Source organism: Silurus meridionalis, chromosome 25 (assembly GCF_014805685.1).
Source record: "Silurus meridionalis isolate SWU-2019-XX chromosome 25, ASM1480568v1, whole genome shotgun sequence".
In the NCBI taxonomy this organism is placed as follows: domain Eukaryota; kingdom Metazoa; phylum Chordata; class Actinopteri; order Siluriformes; family Siluridae; genus Silurus; species Silurus meridionalis.
In genome coordinates this window covers 14,851,570-14,863,335 of record NC_060908.1, presented here as the reverse complement: position 1 = coordinate 14,863,335, position 11,766 = coordinate 14,851,570, and the positions used below count along the sequence as shown (strand labels likewise).

General features: G+C 36.7%; 2 protein-coding genes across 6 annotated transcripts; one reads left to right on the top strand and one right to left on the bottom strand.

Moving 5' to 3' along the window:
* Positions 1-31: 31 nt before the first annotated feature.
* znhit1 (zinc finger, HIT-type containing 1) lies at positions 32-3,421 on the bottom strand. Its single transcript, XM_046839611.1, has 5 exons — positions 3,341-3,421; positions 2,305-2,475; positions 1,550-1,629; positions 908-1,077; positions 32-590 (listed from the first exon to the last, which is right to left on the bottom strand). Exons 1-5 carry the CDS (start codon positions 3,372-3,374, stop codon positions 569-571), a joined length of 477 nt encoding a protein of 158 aa, XP_046695567.1. The 5' UTR covers positions 3,375-3,421; the 3' UTR covers positions 32-568.
* A 515-nt stretch (positions 3,422-3,936) lies between these two features.
* On the top strand, positions 3,937-11,766 carry LOC124379186. Of its 5 annotated transcripts, none has more exons than XM_046839345.1 (12): positions 3,937-4,056; positions 4,886-5,083; positions 5,921-6,114; positions 6,247-6,280; positions 6,446-6,685; positions 8,308-8,495; positions 8,677-8,710; positions 8,901-9,140; positions 9,398-9,591; positions 9,735-9,834; positions 10,729-10,774; positions 10,875-11,766. In XM_046839345.1, exons 1-10 carry the CDS (start codon positions 4,038-4,040, stop codon positions 9,792-9,794), a joined length of 1,401 nt encoding a protein of 466 aa, XP_046695301.1. In that variant the 5' UTR covers positions 3,937-4,037; the 3' UTR covers positions 9,795-9,834; positions 10,729-10,774; positions 10,875-11,766. The 5 variants fall into 5 exon arrangements, with proteins under 5 accessions (XP_046695301.1, XP_046695299.1, XP_046695300.1 ...); XM_046839343.1 differs by having other exon boundaries at positions 9,732-9,834; XM_046839344.1 differs by having other exon boundaries at positions 9,732-9,834; positions 10,539-10,774.

The following is an 11,766-nucleotide window of genomic DNA, read 5'->3' as shown; positions in this document are numbered from 1 at the left end:
GCAAGTCAGTGATTCTGAGTTTGGTCCAACAGAGAAGACAAGTGTATTTATTATAGTATATATTCACGTGTGTTATTTCAGCATCGGTAAAGCAACAAAACAAAAGTCTTAACAAGCGAAAGGTTTAGTCTGTACAGGCCTTCAGCTAGACTGCAGAAAAAACCACTGATGGCTATTTACACCATGTAAACACACCCTCCGTACGATTTCCGTTACACACTGGGAACGAAAGACATCTTCAGAACGTGTTTCTCTGGATTTCTAACCGTTAGGTGGGTTTCTGGGAGTAAATCCGGCGCTGTTGGAGGAAACACGATCCCGTTCAGCTGCAGTCGTACCGCCATGGTTTATTTTTATACATCGACGTCGTCGGTTTTAGAAAATCAGATCATAGTTTCACAGTTATTGTTCTCACCACTGTAGGTGCTTCATCCCGAACTCGGTTCTCTTCACGACACACTCGTACATCAAAAACCAGGGTTTTGGAACCAACAGCGCTGTAGGTTAATACAGGGTTTTAATTCTAAGGCGATCTAATGCGATTCTTTCATCTGTGGACTGCGATCGATCATACGGTCCACTTTAGACACCTGAAAAGAAAAAACAAGAAAAAAATCAAATGCAGTCTGGATGAACAGAGTGAAACAAACACAGTCAATCATTAGTCTTTTTTGGTTCATGGATTTACAGTTGCATTAAAAATAATAATCCTGATCGTATGGACCAAGACTGATTCATTTTCACTTCAGGGAGAAATATAAAAAAAAAAAATGGAAAAAAGCGCGTTTTAGAACGATGGTATAATTGAATGTTCTCACACGGGGTCTTCTGCAATATAACGCTGAAACATATCCGAGTTGCTGTAAAAGCTTCACGTTATATATTGTGATAAGCGGTCGTGCGTTACCGTGTCTCGTGATGTGTCGTCAGGCAGCGTACGCAGCAGTAGCGAGCGCCGCAGGACACGCAGGTGTAGTTGGAAGGGAAGCCGCAGATGGCGCAGAAGTGACGATGGGGGAGTTTTGACGGCTCGGCGCAGGCTGTCAGGTAGTTCGGACCATCGCTCACACTCAAGTCCTAGATAGAGAGAAAGAGAGGGAGAGAGAGGGATAAACTGATATTACTTCATTCTGTTACTTAAATGTATATTATACTTTTTTTTTCTACACATATTTGCCATAGAAATGTACAATTTGTTGTCATGCCAATAAAACCAATGAATAAAAGAATTAGAATTGAGAGAGAAATAAAACCATGTTCAAAGCAAAAATGTATTTTAGATTTTCATTCTTTCTTTCCTTCTCAATCATTGAATGACAAAGAATGACTTAAATCAAGTCATTCTTTCTTTCATTTGCTCAAATGACCCTTTGACTTTTTCTCAGGGGGGAAACAGCTGACAGCTTCCTAACATTGCTGGGAAATTAGAAAAAAAAATGTATAGAGCTTCAGCTAAGCAGATGGATTTTTTTTCATTTATTTCCTATTTTTGCTGCCCTGAAAACATCACACTGTGTATTCGGTCTCTAAACGCTTGCGAGTGCCTCACCTCCTCCTCGAGCAGGGCCTGGAAGTTCTTCCGGAAGCGCTGCTTGAAATGGTCGCCTCTGGTTTTTTTCCTCCGTTTTCCTTATGAGATACAACAAAAACACAGACGTGTCCAGTTAAAGAACGGGAGCAAAAGGCTAAAACAAAGGCGCAGAGATCTCGCGTGTGAACAGACGTCAACACAAAAGAGTTCTTTCGGAGTAGTGAAGATGAACGCCATGTCGACCCTCCCTGGGGTGTGACCCATGATAATTAATACAGATGTTCTCTGGGCTGGAAACATCACTCACGCAGGGTTTTATATATTTTGTATAGAACCAAAGAAGAACCTGTTACATTTCCAAACCGCCCTTTTTTCCGTTCAGCATTGATTCCACATAGTTTTATCTTTATTTACAAATGAAATCCAGTACTTGGACTCTCACAAACCTCATCATTGCACCATGGCACTTTTATCAATAAACAAATTTTACACAGATGTCAAAAAAGTTCCCCGGTCTATAGAAGGCGATGCAAATTAGAGGTCTATACTGACACAATCACAGGATCACGCTTATTCCCTGCGCTCAGTTTAGTTTTAATAGGATATTTAATCCAAACTGTTGGCTTCTGCACTTTGTGCCCTGCTGGGAATTACAGCCAATCAGACTCCCAGAGAAAGTGCAGTCATAACACAGATCAAAGAGAAAAAGCTGTGTTTAAAAATGATCATTTCACCGCCTCTCCTGACCGCACGTCTCTGAGTGTAGCTCATACCGGGTTCATCGCTCTCGTCGAAATGCGGCAGGCGCTTGACCGGCGGCGGGAGACTCGCGTGCGGGTCGTCCTGAAAGTTGTCCTTCTCCAGTGCCTCGAGCTGGCGAGTGAGCCTCCTCTGCCGGGTCGCTACATCCAGCACACGCCGCTGACTCGGGTCCTGAGAGCGCACTGAAGGAAAACCAAGAATTAAATGTTTGGCAACACAATTCTAAACATTACATCAGGAGTAAACCAGCCACCTGCCCAAAACCATCCCAAAAGTGAAGCATGGTGGAGGCTGCATCATGCTGTGGCGATGTCTTCCACAGCAGGAACTGGGAGACTGGTCAGAGGTGATTGAAAGTTGAATGGTGCTAAATACAGAGATTCTCCCATAAGCTTCCTTGGACCTTAGACTGGGCTGAAAGTTTATCTTCCTACATGACAACGACGCTGAACACACAGGCAAAACAACACACCAGGGGGATAGAGATGACTCCTGAATATCCTAGAGTGGCTCAAACTACTGAATATATCTAGAGGGACCTGAACGTGGATGTCCACCAACAATCCCCATCCAACCTGCCCCAGTTTGAGAGGATTTGCCCTGAAATATGGCAGAAAATCCCCCAATCCAGGTGTGGAAATCTTGTGTCAAATCCAAAAAGACTTGAGGTTTCAGGAAATAAATTAATGAGGAAATTATTAATAAGTTTAGTTTTAGGCTACAACATAAAATTTAAAAAATAAAGAGGGTCTGAATACTTCTTGAATGCACTATATATATATATATATATATATATATATATATATATATATATATATATATTTTTTTTTTAATATTTATATTTTTCTCATAATAATTTATAATAATGTAAACGGAAACATGAATATTGACCAATTTGGCTCAAAGAGCAGCTTTTTTATTATTAATAAATCAGTTACAGAGTAAATAAGATTATAACCAGCTAGCTAACAAACGTTTAAACAAAATATTAAACATCATCCAAACGTTTTCGACAAAATAAATAAATAAACAAACACACACACCAACCTGCGATTTTCTTCTCCGCCATTTTCAAAATCATGCCGCTACGGCGAGCCGAAGAGAACAAACCAGATGCGTTTCGTAAAATGCGTTCCTGAAGTTTGAGGAGTAACAGAACATGATAGAAGAATCTAAATGAGAAAATTGAGTAGATTGTTGTTTAGTTTTTTTTTTTTTTAAGTTTTTGTTTGTTGGTCATATGTAAATTATTCATAAATATTGGCATACAGTTACAGCTGAAATACAGAGTGAAAAATTTCTAAAGAATTTAGAGGTAATAATGAAATTCTAATTAAATAATGAAAGAGTCAGTGTGATGTTGTGCAGAAGATCTGTATTACTGGAAAATTTGCCTAATATGTAAATACCCCCAACACACACCACCACCACCACCACCACCCAACATTTACAGTCATGTCTAATTTTATTTATTTATTTATATATGATGCCATTGCGTATGTCAAATAAAAAGATTGTAAAAATAAAAGTGATCTTATTGCATGACTTTATCCCTGTGTATGACCTGTATGATCTGTACTGGATAATATTTAACAATTGTTAATTGCTCAAAAACAAAAAGTGAAAGTAAAATAATCAGAAAGATTCTCTGACGCGTTTACAGTAAAAGTGTTGAGCTTTATACAGGGGATTCTCGGAAATTTCTGGTTGTAGTATATACACATATATCCAGTCACTAAAAGAAATGGCGACAGCAACAATGGGTATGTTAATGTTACGTTATTGTGTTTGTATTGTCTTTTTTTGTGTGTTTAAAGGATGTTGTTTGGTTCTCTGATGGTAAATAAATGGGGTGCTATTTAGCTCTTATATATTTTTTTATTTTTATTTTATTTATTTGTTTATTACTGTTTAAAAATGGTGATTGGTAAATCTATGATAGGAATTCAATTTAAAATAATTTTTTGTCTATTTTTATTTATTTATTTCCTACCTCCCAATTTTTTTTTTTTTTTTTTACCATTTTGATGAGTTGAAAGTTGAGGAATATTTTTTAAAAGGTATTAAATCCACAAAATGAGGTTAACCAAGACCCGTGTTAACGATATGAGTTTTAAAATAAAAGAAATAAAAAAATTACATTTACTTTCAGTCAAAATGTAAGTAAAAGTTTTACTTTCAAAATGACTTCTGGGGTGAACAACACATCACCACAACAACTACAGAAATAGGTGTGTGTGTGTGTGTGTGTGTGTGTGTGTGTGTGTGTGTGTGTGTGTGATTTCTAATTATTCAGGCTTTTATTCAGTGTATTATAATATTTACAGTATTGTATTTTAGTTTTTTTTGTTTTATGAATATAGAAAATAATTCTAAGTAAGTCATATTGTTACAGACAGTTCTTTATGTAAATGTAATGAATTATTTTTCAGTGTGTTTTTAAGACTTGGGACATTAACTCCTTGAAATATTACTTTTATTGTTCATAAAGTATCCTGAATTGTGCAATATGGCTAAAATAATCACAGGAATGAATTATATTATATTCTGGTGACTGATCATTTGGTGTTTCTCTGCAATTCATTTTTATAGCTCATAACCATCCTCCTCAAAAATACTACACATTAGGAAATGATGTGGGCATAGTGAAGAGACTTGAAGAACTAATACCAGGTTTGCAGGAGGTGCAGTTTTTGGAGGAGTGTGATATAATTTTCTTTATTTGGTCTGCTTTTTCACAAGCTAGAATTGGCATAGAAGCAGCAGTGAAGATCCTTAACACTCTACCAGGTAATTCACTCACTATTTCAATACATGTCTAATATTTAACATAGAGTCTGTGTGGAATCCATGAAGGTTAAGGAATATTCTGACCAAATATTGGGCTGAGTGGTGTAAGTGCTTTAGCAGCACTATTGGTTACGTTTGTACATTTATGGCCTTAACTTTTGAACTATGTGTCCAAAATGTAAAAGCCGAACATGTAATGTAAATGTAAACTCCAAAGTGGCAAAATGTCAAAATCTTTTATGATGAAACTTCTATATGGTTTGCCCGTAGTAGACCAATAAATCTGATAGCAAAGCTGACAAAAACAGAAAGCAAGATTATATCTCAGCAACATCCATGCACACTCACAAATCTTGGTGAGAATCTTCAGGACAATGCAGTGAAGCTAGTCAAGAACAGTATCAATCATGACCACTGGTCTAAATAGAAACAAACAATGCCATAGGTACAACAGATGTAGCAGCAATGCTACCATGTTGCCAATTTCTAGTTTTCTAGACCTTTCCTTGTTCAGTCAGAAAATCCCACAATATCATTCATAATGTAAAGATACAAATCACTCTAGAATCTCTTTGGCTAAACCCATGGTCATCTGATTGCTTAAGCAACTATTGTAGCTTATATGTGAATATGCGGCTCACCAAGTCTGGGTGCTTGGCCCTTAAAAATTCTGCTTGCATGTTTAATTGACTTTGTTTTGTAACTTAATTTATAGTAATTGTTGCGTTTGGATGGCTGGTATCAATTTTATCTGATACTCTGAGCAACATCTCAGTGGCTATATTTCTGTACTCTGATAAATTTATTAAACCCTTTCTCAAATATCTTCATTAAAAGGAAACAAACCTGCAGTGCTAGTGGTGCTTCATCAGACGTTTGAGTCAGAGAATGTTGTACCAGACAGCAGCAAAGCTGTAAACAGAGATAATACAACCACGGTCGACTGTCTGTTAAATGAAAATCAGGAATTGCTGCTGTGTTCCAAAAATGATGAAGCACTGTCCAAAATGATAGAGTTGATACATCCTGTGGTAAAGATTTCTTCTATTTTTCTTCTATCACTATTTCTGGTGATTTTCATACTTTACAACAAAATTAAATCATTATCTTTATATTTTAACTCTTCAAATCTCTTGGAAATGTTCAAACGATACATTTTACAGGACGGTTTAAGAAGGACACCAGAACAAAGTGCAGGTTAGTCACATTGTTACAAACAGTTCGAAACGTTCAATACAACACTCACTTTTATTGTTAAATCATTAACCCGAATCGTGCAATACAGATAAAATTGTCCCAGAAATTAAATCATATTATATTGACTGATCCTCTGGTGTCCCTCTGCAATTTATATTTTGTTAGCTCAAGGCCAAGTTGTGCACCAGATGTTGGAGCATCCTGTTCAAAAATATTTCACTCTGACATTTGGAAGCCCATTAAGACATGGTGTGCAAATGCACATGCAACTTCAAAAATCAATACTGGGCCTGCAAGAGGTACAGAATTTGGAGGAGTGTGATTTCATTCTCGTTTTCTGCTCTGCTTTTTCACGGAGTGGAACTGAATTTGAAGTAGCAGTGAAGATGCTTAACACTATACAAGGTAATTTATGCATTATTTCAACAAATGTGTAGAATTTAACAGTCAGTGTAGAATCAATACAGTATAGCACTGTGAAGCATTAGATAGAAAGAATTATCTCTAGACAAATCCACAAACATTCCAAGACAAATAGCATCTTTAGGTTATGCATGTAACCTTGGTGCCCAAAGGAATGAGGTGCTGAGTGAACAACGCTTCGTGAACACCTCTGCATGGCCACGCTCCAAACCACATGTGTAATCGGTCCAACGCAAAAACGCCACTTTGCCGGCAGGGTGACATCATGACCAGGAAGCTATAAAAGCACATGCCATGAACACGGCGCTAGCTTTGAAAGGGATGGAAGCAATTGCAAGAATGCAGGGTGTCTGGCACCAAAATGATCTCCGCAGGGAGACCCTTCTTATATGGACAGTAGAAGACAACAGCTGGTCCAACTTTCTCCACAAGGCAGTTCTGTGGACGTATGAGTCTAGTGCTTGCACGAGACACACCTGGTTAAGCTTCTCCTGGTCAGGGGCCTGAAAAGGATGAGGATAGAATGCCTGACTGGTCATGGGGCAGCTGAAGGAACCTTGGGGACATACCCCTGCCTGGGGTAGAGAAAGGCACTAGCTATGCCTTGGGTGTTCTCCAGACTGGAGGTGGTCACTGAAATGTGTGAAGGTCACCAACTCTCTTTAGAGATGAAATGGCCAGTAGAAACACAGTCCTAACTGTCAGATATCTTAAGGGCACCTGGGGGACCCCCTGGTTAAAGATGGTGGTCCTCAGATCTGTCATCTCCCTGGGCTTCGACCTAGGCCATCACCTAACATCCCTGCGACGCTGACTTTTTTTTAACTCCCGATGCCCACTCATACTGGGCTGGGGCTGCGCACACTGAGCAACCCCATGAGAGTAACGCCTGTCTCTTTCCCACCTGAAACCTGTCGATGTCCGTAGTAACAGTGAGGCCAGTCGGCACGAAGGGGACTTCCAGTAGAACGGCTCAGTCCCTATCAAAGAGATCGTCTCGAATCCCTCTGTCAGATCCATTTGCATACCCCATGACCTCTAACGACACTTTGACTCAGCGGAATTGGGGCCAGAACCTTGAGGCATGCTTACTGGTCGTGACGTCACCCCACTGGTGACGTCGTATTTTTTTGTTGGACTGAATACACAAGTGGTTCAGAGCGTAGTCATGCAGAGGCGTTCCGGAAGCGTTGTTGACACAGCTCGAGTTCCTGAAGGGGAAACATACATCATTACAGGTTACAGCAGTAGAGGCAGTTGTAGCATTACTGCTACCCTGCTGCCCAATTGTTCTTTTCCACCTACAAACATTGGAGAACTCCAACACTGCACATTTACACATACAGGCACTACAGAGCAGTGAGGGACTGAACAAAATGTAGTTTAATAGAAACAAGATTACAGATACCAGATGGCAGTCAGCAATGCAAATTATCACTCAATGGTTTCAGCTTTAAATTAACTTGTATTTTTGTCCAATGTTAAAGTGCAACACACATAATGCTTTCGCTTTCTTGTTTGTTGTATTGCTGCGTTTAAATGGCAACAAATAAAGCAGAACTGTTAAATCAAATAAACTCATTATTAAATGTTTACATCCAAAGGTAATAAACGTGCAGTTCTGGTGATGCTTCATAAATTTGATCCAGAACATAATGTACCAAAAATCACAACTGCAGACAGGAGGAATACAACTGCAGTTAACTGTCTGTTTAATGAAGATCTGGAGCTAATGCAGTGTTCTGAAAATGAAGAATCACTGTCAACAATAATTAACTGGCTTTATCCTGAGGTGAGTTTTGTTTTGTCTTCAAAACGTATGATTATTCTATATTGATTAGAGAATTACACATTATTAGAGAACAACAAAATTAAATAGAATAATCTCTAAATTTTAGTGGTCAAACAACTTAAACATTTTCTGAAAGAGTCAGTAATGTTACTGACATTTGCTAACAAGATGTATTTGACAGAAATCTTCAAAAATGGAACCAAGTAAAAGTCAGCGTAAGTAACAAAGTTACAGCCATTTTATTATTATACAAAATGAAACACTACCAAATATTTGATCAAAATGAGATTATTGTGTTGTTCAGTTTCATCTAAGCCCAAATCATTAAGTAGAGCTGAAATAGTCCCAAGAATCAATAATATTGACTTATCATTTGGTGTCACTCTATAATTTATTGTTCTTTAGCTCACGCCTTTCCCAATTACCAGATGCTGAAGTGTCCTCCTATAAAACACTTCACTCTTACCACCGGAGAAACATTAGGACAAGATGTGAGCATTGAGAAGAAGCTTCAAAATCTAATACCAGGTCTGCAGAAGGTGAAGAATTTGGAGGAGTGCGATTTCATTCTGGTTTTCTGCCCTGTTGTTTCACGAGCTGGAACAGATATTGCAGCAGCATTAAAGAAGCTTAGTACACCACCAGGTACATCATTAAATATTCCAATTCTGTTTGTTAATGCACATGTGCTCTTGTGTGAGATTTGAATTTGTTTTTGTTGTCACTGTGTAAAGTAAGTTGTAAAGTATAGATAAATGACTGACGATTTCAGCAACTTTGTTAATACTATGTGTCAATTTGATGGGCGAAATGAAAAAATGTTATTTGTCCTCATTTTGAATCTTTCAGTTTGAGTTTTACATACATAAAATATCCACTAAACTCCTAATGTCTCCAAAAAGGTAACAAACCCGCTGTTCTGGTGGTGCTTCATCACACATTTGATCCAGAATATGTAGCAGTAGACAGCAGCAGAGCTGTAACCAGAGAGAACACGGTCACGGTCGACTGTCTGTTCCATGAAGATCAGGGATTACTGCAGTGTGGAAAGAATAAAGAGGCTTTAACCTCAGTTTCACACTGGATTGAGACTCGGGTAGGTTTGTTTTAAGTTTTCAAATTGTTTTGTTCAATTTCTATCTAACTATTCCACACCCACTCTGCCTTTTTATTTGCACATGATTGGGTAGTCCATAGTGTTACTAATATAATGATTGTTTTTGTTTCTCTGGTAAGCAGGTAGCACCAAAGACCAAGAAATGGACTATATCCAATTTGATTAAGCCAAAAAAATTTTAAAAGCACCATGGAGCCTCTGAGTTGACGTTAGTCATTTTTAGTAAGTTGTGGCCACAAGCTATTACTGTGATTGCAATTAGGTGATTATGACTTAATATATCGTCAAATTCTATATTCACTGTTGATGCAACATTAGCATATCCTATATAACTACCGCATATGTAAAATCTCATTATTGAAGTGTAATTTCCACTGCACTGTGTTTGTTTACATATAATCCTAGTTTTTATGGTCCTCTTTGCACAGTACTGTATATTCAGAGTATACAGTAGGTTTACTGGTCTCTTGTGTTATGTGTATTGTCTTGTGTTGTATGTCCATCTTGTTCATGTTCATGCTTATCTTAATCATATTATGTTAATATGATACTCATATTAACATACAACTAAAGCCAAATGTTTTTTCACAACAAATTATAAAGCAATTCTGATATTAGATGAATGAGATAAATCTGGATTAAACTGAATACTGAACTTGTGGCTACAAAGCAAAATAATAATTCATGGCAGGACTTTTCTAAAATGATCACAGTTTAAGACTAAGTAAAGATTTTGTAACAAACGGCATTAAAGCATAAAGGATTTCTAAAGTCAATTCTCTTAAAATGTAGATATTTGTAGCCGTTTTCTTTTTCTTAGAAAAAGAAATCACTTTCAAATAGTTCTTCTGTAATGGGTTTCAATGGTGTTTGTTCATTAGCATTTAACAGTTTGTAAATGTTGTTTATTTTGTGTATGTTTGCAGGATGATAAAAATTCTGAAAAGAGTAACAGAACCGAAACTTGTGAATTTGACAAGATTTGAAATTCACTTAAGCTACATGTTCTCTTATACTGGCTGTAAAATAGTCCTTTATATTAAGGAAACTTCTGACAAATATTAGCAAGATAACAATAACAATTTTATTAACACTATTGAATGTTGTTTTATTCAGTAAAATGTTTCTTGGGAATGGGTTCAAAACGTTCCTGAACCTAACAGTAAGTGATTTTTTAAAATATATTTACCTCATACTTAATTCAAGGATTGAACATGTTTAAAATCTAAAATGTGTTTTATTTCTCTTCACCTGGAATGAAGAATCCATGTTCTGCCTGGACCATCTGCCAGACCCTGAAGGACCTTTGATTCATCTTAAAGTGTTTTAACTGACGCACAACTGCACAGTAGCTTAATAAATCACCATTACAAAATAAATAAATGAATAAAACATGCATATTTTTATTATATATATTATACCTTTCATTATGACTAATGTTTGTAGTACTGCTAAATACAAGTTTCCTTATGACTCATGTTTATTTGTGGCTGTGGTCTTCCTACTTCAACCTTCTAATTTATTTATGATCAGTGGAAACTGTAATAGACTATATGATAGATACAATATGAGTAAATGAAATAATTCTAATAAGCAGTTACATGTATTAGTATGTGATAATAAATGTCAAAAATGAAACCCTAGGGGGCGTGTTGCTACAATAAAAACAACAGCAAGTGGCCAACATTAATACTTGTATTAATTTAGTGAGTAGACATTTTACATTCATTAATAGTTTCAAAAAAGAGAAATGTTTATATTATCGATTGCAATAAATCAAATGTAATTCAGTCGTAAAGAGTAATTTATTTACATCTTCCTTTTTGCAGTTAATAAAACATAAGATCTTAATCACAAGATCATAAAGGAATCTTAAGTGTTAAAATGTCAACATTTTTGCAATGGAAAATGTCTCTCTTGTCCATTAGCATATAATAATAACGTAAATAATAACAACTTGTTGAAGTTGCAGCCAATATTATCCTGCAACTGTACATACCTACTTAATAATAGAGTTTCGAGCTGAGATGATGTGAAAGTACTTCATGGAAAACTGTTTGTCCATAAGATTCTGAACGTGAATATGCAACACTCGAAAATACATTTATTTACATAATTGTTTAAAAACTGATTCATTGATAACTAAGAAAAAAT